This window comes from Choristoneura fumiferana, chromosome 23, assembly GCF_025370935.1.
Source record: "Choristoneura fumiferana chromosome 23, NRCan_CFum_1, whole genome shotgun sequence".
In the NCBI taxonomy this organism is placed as follows: domain Eukaryota; kingdom Metazoa; phylum Arthropoda; class Insecta; order Lepidoptera; family Tortricidae; genus Choristoneura; species Choristoneura fumiferana.
Window position 1 is genome coordinate 2,796,646 of NC_133494.1, and position 24,688 is coordinate 2,821,333.

Consider the following 24,688-nt stretch of genomic DNA (forward strand, 5'->3'; position numbering starts at 1 on the left):
TTTGCCCAACCTAATACAAAAAATGTGTCATTTTGGGGTGCCTGCATAAGTAGGAAATTTAGGTATTAGTGTTTTCCATTAGTATTGGACGAAAAAAAAATTAAAGACGAAAATTTTACTTCTTATTAATATCTGAGCAGTAATGATGTACATAGGCATTTGTGTCATATCCATCCACGGGAATCCTGATTTTTTAACCAGTGACCTTAATATTTCGCCCAACTAACTCTAAAAGAATATTACAGTTTGTTAAAAAGATGTCAGACGTTTTAAATACTGATATCTGTTATCCAAAATATTTTGTGTCAAATTCATCCACGATATTTATAGATATTAATTTTTTTTTAATACAATACCCTGTAAAACCCACAAAAAGAAAATTCAAGGTTGTTAGAGTTTACGTTGTTTTGATTATAACGGTGTAAAAAAAACACTATTCTAATTTGGTGTCATTTCATCCACGGATTCTCATTATTTGAAAAAAAAACTACCACGAAACGTACTTCGCGCGAATGGCGAGCGCGGGGAAGAGTACATCGGGTGCTTGAGCGGCGGCTGCAGCGTTCGTTTGTTATATTACCCGCGGCTTCGCACGCGTAATCTGACAGTTTAATTGATTTTCGAGATTTTACTGAATTCTCATGGGTAATCCCAAAAATTACATCATAGTTATCATTGACTTTGGATTAAAAACAGCTGTGCAAAATTTATGAATTTAAGTCTAGCGCTTGTCATTTCGAGATTATGCCTATCCCATGGCATATTTTTACGAGATACCTACCTAATAAGTTTTTAGTTTTTTTTTGCTGATTACTTTTGGTTGACTGTAATTTCATTTTATCTAAACAACACTTCCGTACCAAATTTCAAATCGATGTCATTAATCACTGAGGCGTTCCCTTCTGAGGAGGACGCTCCTGGCTGCTTTACCAAGATGTTACTACCAGATACCGGGTGTAAGTAAGCGGCCAAAAGTTAGCAGCCGATTATAACCCAACCAATAAGAAGTTTTGAGGTTTTATTTGCATTTTGTAGAGTCTGACGAAAACACACACACACTAGTTGATATATGATACAAACTAGTTATATTTATGGACAAGTATTCAACCTGAACGTCTTGTGAAGCAAGAGAATTATTGCCAGCTACACCAGATTAAAACAAGCAGCATATAAAACTTCGAAATAAAATGAAAAAAAAACACCAACATGGAAATGCGACCTCTTCAGGGTCTTTCCATAAAATAACACTGGATACTAAATGCTTTCTACTAAGCTGCAACTGCTAACTAACCTCAACTAGTCTAGGAAGCCACGCCCGAATTTAATGAAAGCGGTGTATTTTGTAATAAAAATGAGAACGACATGTTTGCAAATAGCAAATACGAACCTCTCCAGTATTTTGTGGCATGTTATTACGCACGTGTGAGAGCTTTCGATCAACGCTTCAAGTGTCCAGTACCTCATTTTAGTTTGAAGAAAAGGTAGATTTAAAGTTAGCGGCCGAAAATAATCACAACCAAAAATAAAAAAAACATTGATTAGAAAACGTGTTTCCTTCCAGATATTTTATTAATACGATTATGCATTTGAAAAGATTCCATCAAATCCTGAAAACTGCCCATAACCAAAGCCTAGTACGGAGTTACGCCCAAATAAAAGTAGGCGGCCGAAAAATTTTGCAGTAATATGACAAAACGACCAACTTGGAAATGCGAACCTCTTTAAGTCTTTCCATATATAATACGGGATACAAAGCTGCAAGAATTTACTAACCTCATCTAGTTTAGGAGCCACACCCGATTTAAAGAAACTGGCGTATTTTTTTTGTAATAAAATGAGAATAACAACTTGTTAGAAATGCGAACCTCTCCAGTTTTTTCTGGCATATTATTACGCACTACGCCTACTTTTATTCGGGCGTAGCTCCCATATTAGACGTTGGTTATGGGCAGTTTCGGATTTAATTGAAAGCTTTTTATAATGCATTAAAATTTCTGGATGAAACGCATTTTCAAATTGTTTTTTATTTTTTATTTAGTTTTTTTTTTTTCGGTCACTAACTTTAACTCTACCTTTTCTTCAAAACGAAGGAGATTAGTGGACATTTGAAGCGTTCATCGAAAGCCTCAGCATGCGTAATAATATGCCAGAAAAAACTGGAGAGGTTCGCATTTCCAACATATTGTTATTCACATTTTATTACAAAAAGAAATACGCCGCTTTTTTTTAATCGTGTGTGGCTCCTAAACTAGATAAGGTTACTAAACTCTTGCAGCTTGTATCGAAAGCTTTTAGTATTCAGTATTATAATATGGAAAGATTTAAAGAGGTTCGCATTTCCAAGTTGGTCGTTTTGTCATATTACTGCAAAATTTTTCGCCGCCTACTTTTATTTGGCCGTAACTCCCGTACTAGGCTTTGGTTATGGGCAGTTTCAGATTTGATGAAATCTTTTCAAATGCATAATCGTAGTAATAAAATATCTGAAGGAACACGTACATACCATTTCTAAATTTTATATAAAATACAATACAATACAATGACTCTTTATTGTATACCAAAAATAGTAAGCGATACAGAACAGGTACATGAAAATTACAAGGGTAAACAACAGGCGGCCTTATCGCTTAAGAGCGATCTCTTTCAGGCTTAGAGCAACGCGGGCTTCCTACCGGAAGGGAGCAACCTTAGCGGTAGATTACCTTTAAAATAGTTCTGGCGTTTGTTGCGGGGGGAAATGTGCATACAAGTGCAGTTTGGCTTATTTAGATGCAAAAACAAACTGCCAACTGACTGTAATGACGAAGTTAACACATAAATAATCCAACAATACACTAATAATTCGTTTACAGATGACTCCAAACTAACACATTGACAGTAACATCATTAAGTCATCGCTTTATCGCTTATGCGATTTATCGCTTGACCGATCCGAAATTTGTACCGCTAGGACTCGATGTTGGTAAACGAATCCGACAATAATGTACGTCTTTGTTGTTTAAATGTAATTAAATAGCAATAATACGATAACAATTTACTTCCATGTGAAATGTAACACCATAATTTTGCAAGCTTGATGTCCCAGATCTCTTTTTACAGCAGGAAACTGAACAATTCGGTATTTTTAGCACCGCCGCGTTCACTCGCGCTTCTCGATTCGGTCTAATAGTTTGAAATCCGAGCGCGCCTTTTTATAAAATTCGTATGGCCCAATTGGGCTTGTACTTTGACAGAGAGGAACGCGTCGAATGGCTACTCCCTTCCGCCCGGGTTGCTCTAAGCTTCCAGGCAACCTTTTTATATATAACCCTTCGTGTGGCAAGTTCCCGCTCCCGGAGAAAAAGAAATAGACGCATTATGGCGGATGTCATTTTTTATATTAGCGCATATGTGGCATCTGTCCCGTTCCGGGACACAAATTATTTCGCGCATCTGGCAGCCGCCCTGCTCCGGGAGAGTAGCTAAGGACTTTTTTAAACGTGCATTTAGGCGGCTAATAAGCATTCTGCACTGCTCTAACTTATACTGAAGCTTAATTATAGAACAAGGATAGACTACACTGCAACAGCCACGTCTCTCTCAGAACTAATCTTAAAAACATGAGTCACTTATAACACCGGCGGGACGCCGCCTGATAAGGCCCACATTTAGTAATGCTCGAACTCCTAAAAAAATGTATGGAGTGAGGTGATTTTATGACTGTATGTTTTAAATTAGGGTTATAGTATTGTAAACAAAATACAAATATGAATGAGAAAAAGTATCATTTAATAATTATGGTATGGTATATCGAGAATTGGAAAAAAAATACAATGACCATATATTTACTTTACATTATTGTTTTTTATTTTCACACTTTATACATTTTACCGTATGCAATATGATAGCGTACTTAATTAAGAATCTAAAATGCTACATTTATTACGCTTTTAATACATAAAAGCAGAAAAATTTAAGTTTTCTAAACATCGAAGACTAGTTTAAATTGTCCTTCCTAGACCTGTGCCAGATGTGGTAAAACTTGCAAAATGGCGGCTGCCATATCTAGCCTTTCCCCTTCTCTCCCGGAGCAGTACAGGCGCCAGATGCGCGTAAATCAGCAAAATGGCGGCGCCAGGCGAAGGGATAACTATCAGCCTTTTTGATTCTTAAATTAATGTACCTATTATTTCCATACTTCATTATTTGAATAGGTACTACATTCAGAGTATGCAAAAAATAAATTATGCAAATTTGTTCATTACGTAGCGGAGATAAAAGTCAGTCAATTCAATACTCATTAAGTTATATAATAGGCGAAGTACATAGTTTAAGGCCAGCGAAAAAAAATGAAAGAGTTAAAAACATTGCAGGATCGCTATACTCGACAACATGTCGCATTTAAATTTTATTATTATCAAGTCTCAAACTTGGTCACGGTAATATCTTAGTTGGCACAAGTCAGGGCTATTACGAACTCGAAACTTGAAGTTCGTGTCGTGCGGTCCCTCTGACACTTACAGTATTTAATACGAGAGCGAGAGGGACAGTACGATACGAACTTCGAGTTTTGAGTTTCGCAGTAGCCCTGCTGTACCTACAGCCAATTCAATCTGGTTCCAGAAAAAAAAAACATCTAGCAAATCAAAATAACAAAACAAAACAAAACAACTGATACCTACCCATTAGGTATCAGTTATTTTGTTAGAACCTCGGACTTTTTTTAATGTGTGTGAAACAGCTCGTGGTGTTTTCAGAGGAAAAATACACCTGCAGTTTTGATATAAAATTAAATATCGTAATACATTTTGAGAAAATGTTATATTAGTCTCGGCTGGAATAGCAATTGCTGGCTTTGTATAGTTAAACGGACTCGCAAGTTCGTTCGTTTAATACTCATACTCAGCCAGCAATTGCCTACTTACATGCGACGACAGTACTTGTATTATCTAACAGAATGCTTCCCATAGATGAAATCGTACCGAACGAACGTGTTTGCGTGCTTATGCCCCCGTCGCCCGCCACTTGACCGCGCGGCCCTTTCGACCGCAACCATTTGTTTTATGTTTTATTCATTTAAATATCGTGGGCGAAAATTACACAAATTACAATGTCGATTTATCATGCATTTATGATATAAATATGTGAACTCTAATGACTATAATATTTTTTTGAAGCGTTTGTAGGTAAGAAACAAAATAATTTAAAATCATAAAATTGCGTGGTCTAATTTGGCACAACTTTTTTTATAGGCGTATGTTAGTAATCTGAAATAGGAAATAAATATTCATAAACTGTAATTTTTTTTTTCACACCATTTTTACATACTGTCCATATAACAGTTTGCACTGGACGAAAATGACACAAATTTGGTTTACATACTCCACAGGCTATCCTAGATATGACGCCATAATTATTTTTAACTTTAAATTTATTTTGCGAGATTTATTCAATTAAAAAAAAAACAACCACAAATCTTCAAATTGCTGAAAATGCAGGCAACAAAAATGACACAAAACGCTTACAATAAGCTTCATAGGTACGACTGTACCCACAGGCAAAAAATAAGAAACTTTAGAATTCTTGAAACTTAATACCTCAAAATAACGTAGTCCTATCGGCCTATTTCACGCCCGTAATAACAGACTTTGAAAGCCACACTAAAACCTCACGCAACAGTGGCGCCATCTAGAAAGACAAAAAACGATAGCCTTCATTGCAGTGTAGCAGGTGCCAGGTAGGCAGAAGCGTATTTAATGCCGCCCCATTATGTGACGATAAAGTATTTCATTTGAGAAGAACACCTGCAATAGGTAGCTTCGCCGCCCCTCGCAACCTGCCGCCCGGGCCTACTTGGCCCCCTTGGCCATTGGGTTAATACGCCCCTGTAGGTAGGCAGTGACTACGTATTATAATTTCACCGAAATTCTTTTTTGCTGAATTAATGATTTCATAACGAACGTCCAAAACCATCAAATCTTCTCCTACTTTTTTTGCTAGCCCGAATTTGTTTTAAAAGTTTCCTCAAAAGGGTAAAGTTCAATATGATGTCGTTATGATCTTTGGCCTATCACTGCACTGATATTCGATTGCGAGTAACTATTTATAAAGTTTATCTTTGTTAGTAAAACTGGGCTCCCAGTGATTGCGAATTCTATTTATAGGCTTTGTGACTAGGACATCTAGATCTAGGGATGTGTTCATCCGATTTTCCCGCGGTGCTAAAATTGCAGTCTGATGTTTAATGGTAAAAAAGCTACTCTCATTTGTTAACACATGTTTTTGTGGGATTATCTACGCGTATGAGGGGTATGCGCGTATGGAAGACGATGTTATTTTTCTTGCACAAGCGCACAGCTGTCATTTTCTTCAAACCTAATTTTAATCTTCGGTATGGTTTCGGAATTACTTATGATATCGATTTATAATGATTTTACCACAGAATTAAAATTATCTAATCATTTATTCGCGTACTCCCGCTTAATACCGTCCATTTTTTTAATGTTCTGTTATTAGGTGTAAAATTATTATTTATTTAAATATATATATATATTTTTTGCCATCCGATTTTGTATTCGAACCTACCCACAGTGATAAGTTTACACAAAGATAGGCAGCAAGTGTAAAGGGTTGGGCTGTAAATCAGCGCTGTGCCCAATCCATTTATCACACTTAGTTAGCACTTAGTTATGTTTTAAGTAGTTATAAGTTTAATGTGGAAAATATCTTCCGTTTATTTATAATGTTTATGTTGCTCTTAGTGTGTTAATAAAGGCTTATTCTATTCTATTCTTTTCTATTTTACTCTAAATCTGAAACGTCCCTTCCACAAGTACCTACGTGTTCTCGGGTCAGGAATCAAATGATTCGATAGTAGATAGGGTAGGTACCTACATGTGATGTGACGTCGTATTCTGATGCATTGATTGATCTTCTGGTGAACTCCTCGGATCAAGGCAGCGGCGGAGATGTCGCGGCGGGAACCTTGGCTGCCAGATTATCGGTCATACGTTACATATATAACGGGTGTGGCCTGTAATAAGAGCAAAAATTAAAACTAAATCGTACTCGTCAAACTGAACAACATTAGTTCAGCGACTTTTAAAAATAATTAGTTTTTTTAATTTTTTATTTAACCCCCCCCCCCCCCCCTACGATCGAATAACCTAGCCCTAGAAATACTTACCTCGTCTAAGGCACAGAATATGTAGTATCTAAGGTCACAATTCTGCGTCAAAACCACAAATATACAGTAGATAACCGTTTGAACCATGTAACTACCTACGGCCTTCTGAATATATCACTGACCGAAACTAAAGCATTGACCGGCTACTATGTATGTCTTCAAAAATGGCATTGCACTAATGGATACCTACCTGATAATGACGTAGTTGATGAACATATACATATAAGCCACACATAATATGACTTATATAAACAATTGGAGATATAAAGGCACGACTTTCGGTCTTCATTTAGTGACCGTCACTGCGAGTGAACGCGGCAAAAGATTTGCGATATTTTGCGGAAAATAAAAAAATCGCTAGAAACATATTTAAGTTGCGTAAGTAACCGCTGAACATAGAGATTAATTAATAACACTAGTTATAATAAAAGTGAGGAAGCATACTATATTATAGTAGTTGCAATAAATAATGTGGATACTAAAAGCAGTGGAAAAAAGTTATTAATTAAATCTGTACTTAAATTTATTTACTTCTCAACTCACGATTACACGCGAAACTAGTCGGACTATACTAGTACTTACTAAATTAAATCTGTGAGACTTTGACAGTGAAATTTCAAAGTTAAGTAAAATAAATTTAAATTTAACTATCGATTAAATTGTTAATGTGGAAAAAATAATAGTAATTACTATTATTACCTTATTGCCTTAAGGTACAGTAGGAAACACAGTATGTTTGAATTACCTAAGTTCAAAGAACCTATTTAAAAAAGTACCTAATCATTGAATAATGATTTTATGTTGTTAGGATAAGTAAGATAATAGTATATACCTATCTTTAATAGTATGAAAGTAACACAATTTCTGTTTTTCAGGATTTTTGGCAGCCGCAGTTCAGATCTTTCAGAAAGCGATTATTTCTTTGACGAGAGACGACAAACTAGCCCGTAAGTAGGTATTTTTATTTATTTTATACTATTTTATTTTATTTATTATATTACGCATGAAATTTGTGAAAAAACCGTTTTTTCAATAAATTATACCTCAACCTCAAAATTTGTTTTTCAAAAAAAAATCTGTGAAGTACTTACAAAATTAAATTTTGCTAGCTTTTAAATATGAATGTACGGAACCCAAAGTGCGGAAAGTAGAAGAGTCTTAACTTTAAAAGAAATATCGATACTGCTTGAAATATTATAACGCAGGTTATATTTATTTTCGACGCATTTACATAGGTTATCAAAAAACTGTTATCTCTAACTTGACTTGACCATCTAACTAACACAGTTTTTTTATGTCTGCAATTTTATAATGATGTAAACAAGTATAGAGTCATAATATTCGCTAAATTGTACTTAGACGCACCTATTTGCTACCGTTCGTGATTACCTTTAATGAGCTGATATTTCGACGCAGTTCCATCTTATGACGGAATCGGTGTGATCACATGTGTGTGATTCGCTGCAGCAGGGCTACTACGAAACTCGAAACTCGTAGTTGGTATCGTATCGTCCCTCTCTCTCGCTCTCGTATTTAATAGTATAAGTGTCAAAGGGACCGCCCGACACGATCTGCGAGTTTCGAGTTTCGTAGTAGCCCTGCAGGCTCTATAGGTACCACGAAAAGCAGAATTATTCGAACTTCGTATCATGCCGTCCCACTGACGCTAATTTTATTTAATACGAGAGTGAGAGGGACGGTACGAAACGAACTTCGATTTTCGAATTACGTAGTAGCCCTATTTTATTCAGAAGTGCTTATTTTTTTACTGTTTTTGAACAATTTTCTTAGCCCCCATATCTTAGAGCAACGCGGGCTTCCTAGCCCCTACGGAAATAGGTGCAGTTACTTACCGCGCCTCACACTCTCGTATTAATATATTGGGTAGTTTTAAATCGTTGTCACTCTTGTAAAAGATTCGGTTAACCTTAGTGGGTAGAATACGAAAAAAATAAAAAGGTTCTTCTTGTAATTATGTAGAATCAAAGTAATTTTGTTATTTTGTGTAAATCTATATAGAACTAAATAAATACTATTGGCATGTGAACTATATGTATGTGTGAATTGAGCGAAACGTGTGCTTGTTTATCCTTCACAACGGCTGCATAGATTTGGATGAAATTCGTTGAAATTTAGTATCCTCTGCATACGACAGAACCCATCAACAGTTAATAATGTCAACATAACATTTAGTACCTACGGAAATGTAGTTTGAATAACAAAGAAAATACAATAAAAAAAGTAGGTAGGTACAGTCTGCAAAACACACTTATGTTTAAAATGCTGAATAACATGATGACCTTTTGCCAGGTGTTTTGGAGGCACATGCGCGTGCGCAAGTGACCGAGGCGCCATGGAACGGATGGAGGCGGCACCCCTCTTAGGGGCGATACCGACCCCCTACAAGAGTATTACTCCCTCACATACTACAGTAAGTTTTGGTTAGATAATTTCGTTTTCGGCGCCTATTTTTAATGGTGGCACTTCACTCGGTATTGCATATTCGCGTTGCGCTGATGCTTTGAGTATTTATCTAGATAAATACTCAAAGCGTCTCCGTCATTCACGCTAGCATCGATACAAATAATTCTGCCAACATGCCAAGTGGAGTGCTAGCATAACAACATAACATGTCAATAAAGCTGTTTAACAGTCTTCCAGACGAATTAAATGTTTTGAATGGACAAGTGTTCAAAACCATATTGAAGAAATGGCTTTTGACTAACTGTTTTTATACAGTTAAAGAATATCTGGAATATAAATTAACTAATCAGTTGAGTACTGACATTTATGGTTATTAATGTATGGTTTTGAAATTTGACATTGTAGCGTACATGATTTTTTTTTGTTGAGTGATTTTGATTAAACTTTATTGTATTTTTTTTGACTTGCTATTAATGTATTTTAATTGATTATGTTTTTTTTTTAACTTCATTAATGTATTCTATTTAATTTAATTTCATTGATTTAATTTTTAATTTTGTTCAATTTTTTATAGTGTACACCATGAAAATGGTAGATCGTAAAAGGACACACCAAAACACGAAGATCTTATTTATATACCTGTGATCATGCAATAAACGATTTCATTTCATTTTGTCATTTTATAGCATAAAATTATATCTGTGAAAATATCATTATTTACATTAATTTAAAATATGAACAGAGTGTAGAAAATTACAAACAACCCTAATCAATGATATTATTATTATACCTATATAATAATCAAATTTTTAACGCCATCTGGAGGAAAAGTAGGTAGGTTATTCTCAATATAGAAAATAGGAAATTCACAGCAAGGAAACTTTCCTTTAAATTTTTTAAAAAGCGAAACTGCATTAAATAAATTTGGAGATAAATTAAAAGATTAGTTTAAATATAATAAAAATAAAGTTTAGGTAATTTAATGGTCTTAATTACTTTTATTTTATATTACGATTAAGTACTTAACTAAAATCCTTTCTTGCAGGATCCAACAAACTGCTACAAAAACAAATTTGACAATTTCAAAACAGATTCTAGGAAACAAAGTTCGTTAGTTACAATGTGAGTACCATAATATTTTATATGGACCTACTTAATAAATATTTTATTTTAGTTTAAATAAAGCGTAAAGTTATAGATCTCAGATCAATAATGTGCCCGTTGACTTAGCTGCTATTGGGTTTGTATGCGGATCTGTATTCAGGTGGATGACGCGGATGAAAATGGAAATTTCACGTGTGAACTCATTAAAAAAATTACAGTAATGGAATCTGCTCCTTTTTTTGAAGTCAGTTAAAAACGATGAATTGTGCCAATCTAACAGACAGACGGTACAGACGGTCGGCAGAAGACGTATCCAAAAATGTACTTTAGGTTCTCCATCGTACTCGCATCGTCCACTTCAATAAGTATAGGTTCGTAGAGCACCAACCAACTCACTTTAATAAACGAGGGTGTCTTGCCTTGACAGGCGAAATCATTAAGATTGGTTTTTTGGAATCTTTTTGTATTTTTATTTCAATTCCAATTTTTAATTTTTTTTTGCTTAGTACCGATATCTCTTGTCCGGGTGAGCGGTTAGTTCCAATGGAGTGCCGAAAAAGTTTCTCGATGAGGGCTACGGCATAGATGTCGCTAGCGTCACTGCTTAAGTGACTAAGTAAGAAACAAACAAGCTGAGATACGTGCATAGGGGAAATTCGTGTCGGTACCGTTGACCATCAGTGGTGTAGCGGTATAGCACGCGGTACGGATTACCGAGGACCTGGGTTCAATTCCCAGTGATGGTCTTATTTTTCTGTTTTTTCTGTGCATCTATATTTCAGTTTGTATTTTCAATTTAGGCGAAATCATCGCTAGATGGCGTTACTATCGTGAGGTCCGTATTTGACGTATTGCTTTTGGCTAATTTATTTTAGATGTTCAACTCATCACAAATGTAGTAACACAAATGTAATGTCAAATTTGTTCAACAGACCTCAAGATAAGCACTACTAATCAGCCCCTATCCTACTACGTGCGAAATTCGAACTTCGTATCTTACCGTCTCTCTGACGGTAGTACGAGAGTGAGAGGGACGACGATACGAACTTCAATTTTCGAATTTCGTTTTAGCCGCCCTGCAGGGCTACTACGAAACTCGAAACTCGAAGTTCGTGTCGTGCGGTCCCTCTCGCTCTCGTATTAAATAGTATAAGTGTCAGAGGGACGGACCGCACGACACGAACTTCGTATTTCGTAGTAGCCCTGCTGGCCTTATCTACGAAGTGCAAAATTGAAACTTCGTATCTTCCCGTACCGCTGACGCTAATATTATTTAATACGAATTTCAATTTTCGAATTTTGTAGTAGCCCCCCTCAACCCTCACTTGTAGTTTCTCAGTATGGAACACGATAATGGGTTCGTCGCTGCTGACGATGGCGTGGGGGGTGGAGCGCGCGGGGCTGCCGGCGGCGCTGGTGCTGGTGGCTCTCATGGCGGCGCTGTGTCTCTACACGCGAATGTGCTGCTGCGGGTCAACAGGCACCACGGTGAGGACGCAGCCTTAGGGCGTTTTCAGATTATCCGATCCGATATCGGTATCGGACGCCGATCGATATCGGGGAAATTAAAACGTGTAAATTATGATCCGATATCGGTTCGGAAAATCTGAAAGACTGGAATATTCCATTTTACTTGTTCCGATATCGATATCGGCGTCCGATACTCGGATAATCTGAAAACGCTCTTAGGGTCTACGCTAGCTGCAGGACTACTACGAATTCGATAATCGAAGTTCGTTTCGTTCGGTCCCTCTGACACATACTATTTTACGAGAGCGAGAGGGACGGCACGATACGAACTTCGATTTCGAACTTCGGAGTAGCCCTCTGGCGCGGGTGCACGGAGAATTCGAAGTTCATATCGTACCGTCCCTCTCACTCGTATTAAATAATTTGGTACAACCTATAGAGCGCCTAGGATAAAATCCGTCGCACGCGCTACGTTCAGTTAGCGCTGCTGATACTGCCACGAGCGTTAATTTGGACCCACTTAAGGTAGAATACCTATCCGTCATTTTGTATGACAATTCAAAGGATTTTTTGACAAAATGGGTCCCAAATTACTATCGTGACCGTACTATTTTTCAATAGGTCTTTTCTCAAGCGATACTTTGAAGAGGGACGGTGCGCTAAAAGCGCGCGGTTAATCGCATAGTGCGTGCCTAGCCTTATACGGCTCGCGTATACCCAATCCGCCATCGGCCGAATTAGCTCGGGTGTCATCGGCCAAACTGGCCGATTGAATTCAAAGTATGAAATAAGATTTTGTAAAAATAATAATAATAATACAAGCTTTTTTGCAGACTATACTTTTAGTTGACTGTAGGTAAGTGCATTGTTATCTAAACTACATTTCCGTACAAAATTTCAAGTTGATGCTATAAATCATTAAAGGAGTTCCGTCTTGCAAAGACTGCCTGGACCACCAGGATGTCAAGTCACTGCCAGAGATTATTGCAATGTCAATCCAACCACTGGAATTGGGTCAAATTTAACTTGCAAGATTGACCTAAATAAATAAAAAACAGTGTGCAAAGTTAAATAAAAGCTGTGTAAATAAAAAGAGAGCGCGTACACTACTATAATCGCATCGTCCAAACTTGTTGAGATTTTTAACCCCGACGCAAAAAGAGGTGTTATAAGTTGACGGTATGTGTGTCTATCTGTCGTCTGTCTGTGCACCGTAGCTCTTAAACGGGTGGACCGATTTGACGGTTTTTTATTTGAAAGCAGTTTTCTAGCGATGGTTCATAGACATGTTTCAGCCAAAATCGGTTCAGCCGTTTTTGATTTGAACTTTGAAATGAACAAAGTCGGGGTTTTCCATCTTTTTTTTCGCCGGTACCTACTGTGTTTTCGTCAGTACACTGGCTACTACTACAAATAAAACAAAAACACCAGCAATGTCCTTTTCTTCCTTTTCAAGTTGCGTGTTATTTCACAGGTACAGTGACATGCGAGGTCCCAGCGCTGTGCCAGGCGCTGCTTGGCGCGTGGCCGGCGCGGGTGGCGCACGTGTTCAGTCTGCTGGTGCTTCTGGGAGCCAACGTCGTCTACTGGATTCTCATCACCAACTTTTTCTATTTCACTGTTAATTATTTAGCTGGTGAGTTACTGTGCATAGATGCATTTGCATATACTGCCCTCGCAACGAAGAACGCAGTAATGGTATTCATCATATCATATATCATGCAGCCGTACGTAAGGACGTCATCTGTTGGAAATATATAGGCCTGCCTAGGGTTGTAACGGAACTTCGCCTCCGCCTCCGTTACTGCGGAAGTTCCGCAAGAAATCGTATCTTCGCCACCGCCTCCGCCTCCGCAATTTTTTTTGCGGAGTTATAACGAATCGCAGCGGGAACGCGGTCGGGGTGGGGGCGGACGTATGACAAATAACACACGACAGGAATCAACCTATCTCGTTGCTTGGACGTACGAAATTGTAATGTATATTTTTGTACAAAGTAATTGTTTGTTTAAGTCACATGCACGATGACGCCGAAAACAAGTGAGACTAGGTAGTTTTTTTTAGAAATTTTAGAGGTTTTTAGTTGAATAAAGCATAAACTACTATTTTTACCACATCCGCGGAGGCGAAACTCGTCGCCTCCACATCCGCCTCCGCCTCCGTTAAGAAGGCCTCCGTTACAACCCTAGGCCTGCCCCATAGACCGTGAACCTACAACTTTAACCAGGTCGGTAAACTCGTCCGTTCATCTCGTTGGTGGACGTACCTACTACGCTGCGCTTGCCGATCCGCGGTCTCCATTCGAAAAATTTTCGGCCCTAATGGCCTGCGTTTGAAGAAATTGGCTATTCATGTGTACATGTATCTACATACACAAAAAATACATGTAGGTATAATCTAAATCCCATTATTTTTGAAGGAAAAAAGCGGTTTTTTTCATGAAAACAGTCGATCGAAATAAACACAATCAGGAGAACATGCGATAAGTCTTCCCGTATTCATTTTCATTTTCATCTTCCAGACCTAGCCAGCCCGAACGCGACAGCGTACCCGACGGCGCTCCTCTGCCCGAAACAAGCCGGCGTCAACGGCTCCCTGATCATCCCGGAGCCCCACGACGCCAGCCCCTACTGGGGGCTCCACACCACGGCGCCGTTCTACGTGGCGCTGCTGGTGTTCCCGCTGCTCAACTTCAAGAATGTTTCGTTCTTCACCAAGTTCAACCTCTGTATTGGAAGCTAGATTTAATCTGTTATCTCCCAGGATAACAGGATCAAAGGAATTTGGGCACAAATTTGTGCCTCTGGGAGAGGACAGGTTAACATAGCATGTGCGCGCGTCTTAGTTGTTTGTTGTTATTTTTTTTAAATATGGCTCTGTCCATTGGAGGACAATTTTGCCAATGAACGATGACAGCGCGAAGGCTAAAAAAAAATCGCGTCTTAGTTGAATGTGCTAGAAAGGATGGCGACAGGTACGAGTAGGTTATCTTCTCTCAAAGGGCCGGCACCTCTCGTGTTGACAGGTGTCCATGGGCGGCGTTGGTTGCTTCCCATCAGGTGACCCGCATACTCGTTTTCCCCCTCATATATAAAAAAAGGTGTCGACAAACAGTGGAAATAATATATCTAGATACGAGTATGAGAAGTTATTAATTGAAGCTGCGACTTCCTTCACACTCTAGTGAGTCTTATACTTTCACAAAATTTCAGCCAAACCGAGCGAACGGCTTTTACCGAACACTTTGTGCGGGTTTTCTCATTTTTCTAGAAAGAAATGGCATGCCAACTTGAACCGCTCATATCTTGCTTATTTTCCAAAGATACCTATATTGATGGATGATTTTTAAGTTATTCGTTTTATTTCCGGTTTTCTATTAATTTATTTAAGAGAAAATTTGTCATCATCATTAGCCGGAAGACGTCCTCTGCTGAACAAAGACCTCCCCCTTAGAACGCCATATTCAACGACAACTCGCCATTTGCATCCACCGGTTTCCGCAACTCTCACGATGTCGTCAGTCCATGTGGGAGGCCTGCCAACGCTTCGTCCTCCGATTCGTGGTCGCCACTTGAGGATTTTTTCCCCCCAGCGGTTATCTGTTCTTCGAGCGGTGGGGCCCGGCCATTGCCACTTCAACTTGCATTTTTTTTTATTCTACTGGATGGCAAACTAGCAAGTGGGTCTCCTGATGGTAAAAGATCACCACCGCCCATAAACATCTGTAACACCAGGGGTATTGCAGATGCGTTGCCAACCTAGAGGCCTAAGATGGAATACCTCAAGTGCCATTAATTTCACCCGCTGTCTTGCCGAAACACAGCAGTGGCCTGGCCTAGTGGTTTAACCTATCGCCTCTCAAGCAGAGGGTCGTGGGTTCGAACCCCGGCTCGCACCTTTGAGTTTTTCGAAATTCATGTGCGGAATTACATTTGAAATTTACCACGAGCTTTGCGGTGAAGGAAAACATCGTGAGGAAACCTGCACAAACCTGCGAAGCGATCAATGGTGCGTGCGAAGTTCCCAATCCGCACTGGGCCCGCGTAGGAACTATGGCCCAAGCCCTCTTGTTCTGAGAGGAGGCCTGTGCCCAGCAGTGGGACGTATATAGGCTGGGATGATGATGATGATGGTGTTCCATGCATAATCCTTTTATTTAAAGTTTGATTGTAGATAGTTAATAATTTTTCCCTTCTCAGGGACACTCTCCGTGTTCTACCTCCTAATCTTTGTGGTGGTGAAGGGCTGGGGCTGGGGCGTGAACGTCGCGCCAGCGGAGCCCCGGCCAGCCGCGACGCCGCCGTCCTCAGCGGCATGCTCGCTCTGTCCTTCTACATACACAACATTATCATCACAATCATGAGCAGCAATGCCAGGCAGGATAACAATGTGAGCTTTAAGATTGGATTTTTGGAATCTTTTTTGTATTTTTTATTGCAATTCCAAATTTTTTGTTACTTTTACAGTCATCCCGTAAAACCCATATCGAAAATATAAACTGAAATATAGATGCATAGAAAAACCAGAAAAATAAGACCAGCGCTGGGAATCGAACGCAGGTCCTCGGCATTCCGTGCCACGTGCTATACCACTACACCACCACTGGACATACAGACACGAATTTCTCCTATGCACCACATACTCGTATCTCAGCTTGTTTGTTTTCTTATTTAGTCACTTAAGCAGCGACACTAGCGACATCTATGCTGTAGCCCTCATCGAGAAACTTTCAGCACCCCATTGGAACTAACCGCTCACCCGGACAAGAGATGTCGTTATTAAGCAAATCAAATTAAGATTGTTTTTTTGGAATCTTTTTGTATTTTTTATTTCAATTTCAAATTGTTTGTTTTTACGGTCATCCCGTAAAACCCATATCGAAAATGCAAACTGAAATATAGATTCATAGAAAAACCAGAAAAATAAGACCAAAAACAAAATGTGAGCTTTATAAGGGCAATCGCACTTGCGAGTTACCAGCGTGTTTTCTATGCAAATATCAGTCGCGGCGAATTCGTTGCGTGATCGCCTTCATACAACCTAACCATAAAAATTTCATTTTTAATACAAGCTTTTTTTGCTGACTGTAGGTACTTTTTGTTGACTTTCATTACTTGCAAACTACATTTGCATACCAAATTTCAAGTGGATGCTATTAACCGTTGAAGAGTTCCGTCCTGCGGAGACGATCCTGGCTGGACTACCGCAATTTACATAAGTTTCCAAATTTCAAGTCAATCTGACAAGTGGAAGTTGGTCAAATTTAACTCGCAAGATTTCATTACAGACAGACAGACAACGGGACAGGTGAAACTAAATAATAGCTTGTTAAAATACGCTCGCTACTCGCAAGTGTGATAAGGCCCTTAGCTATTATATCTTAATTAAAATAGGTTCGGTCCTTTCTGAGTTATTGAAGTAATTTCCTACTAACTTGCAGGTGGTAGGACCTTGTGCAAGGTCCGCCGGATTGCTACCACCATCTTGCTCGCTAATCGTGCCGTGAAGCAGCAGCACTATTATGTTTCGGCGTGGAGAGTAAGACAGCCGGTGAAATATTACTGGCACTTGAGGTATCCCATCTTAGACCTCTAGGTTGGCAACGCATCTGCAATCCCCCTGGTGTTGCAGGTGTCTATGGGCGGTGGTGATCTCTTACCATCAGGAAACTCTCTTGCTCCTTTGCCACCCAGTCGAATAAAAAAAAAACTAACTGTTAGAATGTGTTGAGTCTTGATAATAAACTCGCTTTTATCGTTGGCCCATAACCTGTTAGGATATGTGAGAATTTCGACTATAATAACAAAAAAAGTGTGTACAAGTCGATTTAGAGCGCTGTCTCTTTCGCAAGCGATACCTACTTTGAAGAAGGACGGTAAGCTAAAACCGCATAATGCGTACGTAGCCATAGACCGCGAGGCCGTAGGCTGTAGAACACACAGCACAGGTATGAAGAACACATCGTCTACGCCTGAGGCCGCGGCCACATGAAATCGCTCGACGCTCGTTTCCAGTGTCAACGTGACATATAGCGATAAAGCTGAAAAGAAAATGTTGAGCTTCATCGCTGAAAAAAAACCTCTTAAATTTCGGCAAAAACACTGTTATTTTTTTTTCATTCACTCCATTTTTTTTTTATTTCACCACTGCCACGACTGCTACCAAATGAGATTAAGAAATCAGCTTCCAAGACCAAGATTATTCCTGCAAGAAGCCATCTTGTCGCTGCTGCTCGACGCGGCGACTTGATGCTACTTTTTTGAGTCGCGGGAAATACAAAATCACCCTAAAAATGGGGTCACGTGAACAGATTTATCGCTGCAATCGAGCGACGAGCGACTGCATGTGGCCGCACCTTGACGCCGCCTCTACTATTCATTTTCCGTTCGACAGTGCTCAAGTTAATATCTAACCAGATTAATTATAACTTTCAGGGCAGAGACTTGACGATAGCTTTTATGCTGGTTACGGTCACATACCTGCTCGTTGGCGCGGTATTCTACATTTGCTTCCCTCTCGCGAAGTCCTGTATCGAGGACGTAAGTTGATAAAGTGAACGTACGAGTGCTCGTCACTGTCCCAATAGTTGGCATCAAATTCAAAGTCAAAATATCTTTATTTAATTCATCTTTAATCTTATGTCAATGGCAATAGAGATGACAGCTGGGTGTCGTCTATTGGGCATTACGGCCTTAGCGTTCGAGCTCTCGACGTTTAGGTTTATTTAAGTATTGAAAATAAGCGTGTCGTTAAATAACGATGTCCTTTACCATTACGAATTACCAGCAGAGCTACCGAAACTCGAAACTCGAAGTTCGTGTCGTGCGGTCCCTCTAACACTTATACTATTTAATACGAGAGCGAAGAGGGACCGCACGACACGAACTTCGAGTTTCGGAGTAGCCCTGCAGACTCTACACGTTTCGCGCACGTGAACTTAGATGCAGCAGTGCAGTTCAATTAAAACTTCAATATTTTACTAAGCTCCCTTGAATTTTTTTTAAATTGTTAAATAAAGAACTCCTTTGCAATAACTTGCACTAGCGGTTACCTAATATGTTGGCGTTCTACCCGTGATAGTGGAAGAACTTTATGGAGAGCCGCGAGGTTTTAACGACCGTCTCTTTCTCAAGCGATACTTTGAAACGGGACGGCGTGCTAAAACCACGCGGTTAACCAGATAGTGCACATACGTCAACGCCGGTTTTTTTATTCCAGGCCCTACACTACAAAGTGCAAAATTCGAACTTCGTATCGTGCCGTCGCGCTGACGCTAATAATATTTAATACGAGAGTGAGAAGGACGACGGTACGATACGAACTTCGTAGTAGCACCCCAGGATTTAATTTGTGAATTTTTCGATCCGTTTTTCAGTTAATTACCTAAGTGATTTGAAATTTGGTGAAGCTTTGTCTGCTTCATTAATATCTCATTTCGATTTTTGCAGAACATTTTGAACAACTTTGAGATGCACGACGTCATGACCGCGGTGGCGCGGGCGCTGCTGCTGTTTCAAGTAAGTTTTTAAAATCAGCCAAGTGTGAGTCTGCCAAGGGCGATTACGAAATAACTGATGGACTGTTTTGAGATATTGTTAGTTAAGGGATATTTCATCATCCATTGATTAGTATTAACTGATGGTTAAATGTGATGCCGTCTCCGTCTATTCGAACAAAACAAATAGAGCATCACATTTACCGTGTTAACACTAATCAATGGATTGTGAACAGCCTAAATCTATAAGTTAAGCGTGTGTATGAATTGAATTTATAACGAAAAAATTATGGAAAAGGGGATTTTTATTTTAATGTGACTGTTAACGGCCTAACTTTATGAATCCTGTCCTATCGTGATTCTAGTGACTTCTGAGTCTTGATGGTAGCTAAACGGCAGAAATAATATTTTCTACATCAGCCAAATATGTGGTCTAAAGCTGATAATCGTTGACGTGTCTGTCAACTTGAAAGTTCGACTTTAGCGACATATTCATTTGATAGGAACTTGTTTTAAAATTGATAGACACTATTTGGCCAATGGTACATGTCTCGCTGGTAGCAACTATACCAACATATTTGTGCTGGTAGGTAGACTCTTTTTTATATTATAGGGGGAAACGAGCAGGCTGGTCACCTGATGGGAAGCAATCACCGCCGCCCATGGACATCCATAACATAAGCTGAATTACAGATGCGTTGCCGGCCCTTTGAGAAATTAGTATCCTCATTTTTAACTCGAAGTAATTTGACTGTGACAGGACAGACACTCGAGTGGTCCTATAAGGGTTCCGTTTTGGCACTCGGATGTACGGTACCCTAAAAATATGTAACACTATAGCTTTTACCCACGACTCCGTCTGAGGTAAATTCGTTTATCGCTATCCCGCGGGAACTATTTAATTTTCCGGGATAAAACTATCGTATACTATACCTCAGGGTCTCAAACTATCTTTTTATTCCAAATTACATTTTAATCGGTTCAGCGGTTTAATCATGAAGAGCCAACAGACAGACAGACGAATTCGCATTTGTAATGTGTATTATATATTTCCAGGTAATTACGGTGTACCCGCTTGTGGCATACATGTTGCGTGCCGAGGCGTTGCTCCTGCTGCCTCTTAGCGACGCGAACAAGTCGCGGACACGTGTGACGGTGGCCATCAATGTGTCCATCGTGGCCGTGTGTGTGGCTGTGGCGTGTTTGTGTCCGAACATTGGCATCATTATCAGGTACATATAAATAGCCACCCGCCCCGGCTTCGCAAGGGTACTCTAAAAATGAAAATAAATCTATCCTGCAAGCATTTTCTGTCTCACTTTTAGATACTCCCAGCCCCATCTAGTGAGCAAGCATAGAAACTCCAACACTATTCTGTCATCGAAGTTTCTCAACTTAGAATATAAATACCTACAAATTCCGACGCTCCCTTCCTTTGGACTTCAGTCCCCATGCATAAAGAGGTTATGATCCGCCATTTTGAAAGTTTCATCTGAGGGTTATAGTACCTATCAATTCATCCAAAAAGCAGGTCTAAGTAGGTACCCAAGTGGTCTAAGAAGCAACTGGTCTGAGTAGCAAGTGTTCTAAAAAGCAACGGTATTAACCTGTTTTTCGACGAAAACTTCAGAAAAAAAATTGGTTAGGAATAGCGCGGAATAGGAGCTCCGTCGAGTTTGAGAAAGAATTTTATACCACTTGCTACTTAGACCAATGGCTAATTTGCTGCTTAAACCAGCTGCTTTTTAGACGAAATGATACTAATCCCGCCGGAGCACTCTTCATTATCTATAGATGCTTCGCGCATGCTCGGTCAACCAATTGGATGTACTATGTTAACCTAGTTGTCTTTTTCTTTGCATTCCTCTCTTGTGCAATTTTGTCTATTGTAAAGATTTTATTATTTATTATTATTATTATAATTTTAAGGTTTAAGTTAAAGGGTCATACTGAAAACCAGCGCCGCGGCTTGCCGTGGCAACACGCTGAGCGAGGCCCTTTTGCGTCTTTCGGTACAGTGTTTCTTTTCTTTCTTTTTATTTTATAGTATGTAAGAGTATGTAGGGCCACCAGTCATGGACAGGAACCAATAATGGAATATTTTTGCCTCTAACCCAATGTTAAGAAACGGACGCTACTTTTTCTAAAACAAATAACACTAATGTGCAGATAACTGATGATCATAACTGGTAAAGTTCATGAATGGTGAGCTTTAAGGCATTGAATCCTTGCTGTCTATTACTGGATACTCCTGCGCTTAACATGTCCATGATTGGTGCCGTCACCCTAAGGTTGTCTGATTTTCAATTGCATTTTTTTTGCTGTGCCGAATTTTGTCAAATACATTTATTCTTTCGTTCTAACGAGGGCTATCATTTTTTGTCTCACTAGATGGCGTACTGTTGCGTGAGGTTTTTAAGTATGGCTTTCAAAGTCTGTTATTACGGGCGTCAAAACAAAGTTTAGATTATAATCATATTTAATACACCTTAAAACCGTACCATAAAAATATCGAGCATGCAACGTGTTGCATAGTCCCCGTTTTGTTCGAAAAAAAAGGAGGACAAAGGTTTCCGAAAGACAAAACTGTCTCAAAACACAGACATTCATTGCCACGGAACGCATATTTGCCATAACTAATTTCAGATATTGAAAAAAAAATACACAAATTATTCTAATTTAAATAAACCCTCGTAGCTCATTCAAAAAGTATGAGATTTGACATTTCGGAGACCTCACGCTACACTAGCGCCTCTAGTGGCGAATTCATACGCGATAGCCCTCATTGGTTTTGTTTATTTCCTAGATACACAGGGGCAGTGAGCGGCCTGGTGCACGTGTTCGCCCTCCCCTCCATACTCCAGGTGCGCTCCCTCCAGCTGCGAGGGAAGCTTACCTTCTGGAAAACCGCGCTGTACTTCTCGATTGTTCTCTTCGGCGTGATCAACCTGGCTCATGCAGTTCTTTATTAAAGAATAGATAATAGTAATAAGATATAGTAAATGTTCTTCCATCGTATTTTGTTGGAAAAGTTCGTATTTATCTTGTTTTCTCAACGAGAGGCGCGGCCACATGCAAACCGCTCGACGCTCGTTTCCAACGTCAAATCTGGCCATCCATCCATACTAATATTATAAATGCGAAAGTGTTTGTATGTTTGTGTGTTTGTCCGGCTTTCACGCCGTAACGGAGCGACGGATCGACGTGATTATTGGCATAGAGATAGTTTATGGGCCCGAGAGTGAAATAGGCTACTTTTTATCCCGGAAAAATGCACGGTTCCCGAGGGAACAGCGCGCGATAACCGAATACGACGCGGGCAAAGCTAGTAGCGCGATAAAGCTGGAATGTTGAGCTTTATCGCTGGAAAAAAAACATTTCTTTTATTTGACCATTGCCACGACTACTACTAAATGAGATTAAGAAATCAGCTTCCAAGGCCAAGATTATTTCTGCAAGCAGCCATCTTGTCGCTGCTGCTCGACGCGGCGACTTGACGCTACTTTTTATGCAGCCATCTTGTCGCTGCTGCTCGACGCGGCGAGTTGACGCTACTTTTATGTAGCTATCTTGTCGCTGCTGCTCGACGCGGCGACTTGACGCTACTTTTATGTAGCTATCTTGTCGCTGCTGCTCGACGCCGCGACTTGACGCTACTTTTATGTAGCTTATCTTGTCGCTGCTGCTCGACGCGGCGACTTGACGCTACTTTTATGTAGCTATCTTGTCGCTGCTGCTCGACGCGGCGACTTGACGCTACTTTTATGCAGCCATCTTGTCGCTGCTGCTCGACGTGGCGACTTGACGCTACTTTTATGCAGCCATCTTGTCGCTGCTGCTCGACGCGGCGACTTGACGCTACTTTTATGAGTCACGGGAAATTTAAAATCACATTCAAAACGGGGTCACGTGACCAGATTTATCGCTGCAAACGAGCGACGAGCGACTGCATGTGGCCGCACATTTACTGAAGGTAATTGAAAAAGCAAGATAAAAACGAACTTATCCGACAAAATACGATGGAAAAACATTATTCAATAGATCTGTACGTTGGATCAATTTTGACAATAAATAAAACTTTTGAGAACATGCAGGGGTTGTCACCTGAGCATTTTCTCAAAATCACTTATGCAGGGTCCATTTAGGGCCCTAGGCTAGCTGGCGCGGGTGCACGCCTGCGGGCGCGGGTGCAGGTACAGTCAAGTGTAAAAATATGAACTTATTCAAAGTTTAAAAAACAAGTACCACTGACTCTTATTCCGACGCAATAAGGCCACATAACACAACACACCATGTAACATATTTTTGAGTGGTTCGAATAGATACTTATTTTTGCACCTGACTGTACAATCAATCACACGCGACCCACTGCTCATACTATTTGCCAACAGGCGTCCACCCGCTCCGTGCCAACCGCTTCAACTAGCGTAGGCCATTATGCATTCATTCCGGGTCGCCAATTACAGGTCATACTTTAATAGCACCCCCAAATTTACGTCATTTTCAAGTGATAATTGCGTAGAAAATGGCGCCCTCATTTGATTTATATTCTTTATTGTGGGTTTAAAAATCTGACGTGAATGTTTGTAATCTAGTCAAACTTTGTATATATAATATAATGTAATAAATGTGTTGATATATCGAACTAAACTTGCCTAAAGGCCCGAAAGCGTGTATGTAATCGTGGCAGAACCTTCAAAAATTAGTACAGCTAGCTGCAGAGAATTGGTATATCGTAGATACTGTACAGGCGTTGGGTATAAATATCTATGCAGCCATCGGGTCAAATATGTATAAACACCAACCTTATGGTTAGTGGCATAAAGGTGTAACTATAGATATTTCTGAAACCTTGGTAACGTACATATATTTATGACCTTGACTGTACCTTCAAACGCGGCATCTTTAGGTACTTCTTATATTCATTCTCTTGTGATGAAATATATATATTTCTTTAATTAGCTGTGAAACCTGTTTTTTCAGGAGTTACTTTGATTAATTTAATAATAAATAACGTACTTTGCCACAAA

At 39.6% G+C, this 24,688-nt stretch overlaps 2 protein-coding genes across 2 annotated transcripts in view; one reads left to right on the forward strand and one right to left on the reverse strand.

Annotated features, from left to right (window-relative positions):
• Nucleotides 1-1,464, reverse strand: part of LOC141441187 (phosphoglucomutase-like) — a 17,132-nt gene extending 15,668 nt beyond the window's left edge. Inside the window, exon 1 of the mRNA XM_074105863.1 lies at nucleotides 1,460-1,464. Coding sequence (XP_073961964.1) covers nucleotides 1,460-1,464 — 5 coding nt within the window. The remainder of the gene's footprint in view (nucleotides 1-1,459) is intronic.
• Nucleotides 1,465-7,463: 5,999 nt separating this feature from the next.
• LOC141441075 (sodium-coupled neutral amino acid transporter 9 homolog) lies at nucleotides 7,464-22,978 on the forward strand. The gene is given in 16 exon segments (XM_074105711.1): nucleotides 7,464-7,543; nucleotides 8,041-8,112; nucleotides 9,476-9,596; nucleotides 10,635-10,711; nucleotides 12,025-12,149; nucleotides 12,152-12,181; nucleotides 13,638-13,799; nucleotides 14,685-14,891; nucleotides 15,145-15,147; nucleotides 16,363-16,443; nucleotides 16,446-16,552; nucleotides 18,598-18,702; nucleotides 19,612-19,680; nucleotides 20,715-20,890; nucleotides 22,465-22,609; nucleotides 22,611-22,978. Coding segments are annotated over 14 exon segments (1,392 nt in total). The 5' UTR covers nucleotides 7,464-7,543; nucleotides 8,041-8,112; nucleotides 9,476-9,518; the 3' UTR covers nucleotides 22,638-22,978.
• Nucleotides 22,979-24,688: the final 1,710 nt, after the last annotated feature.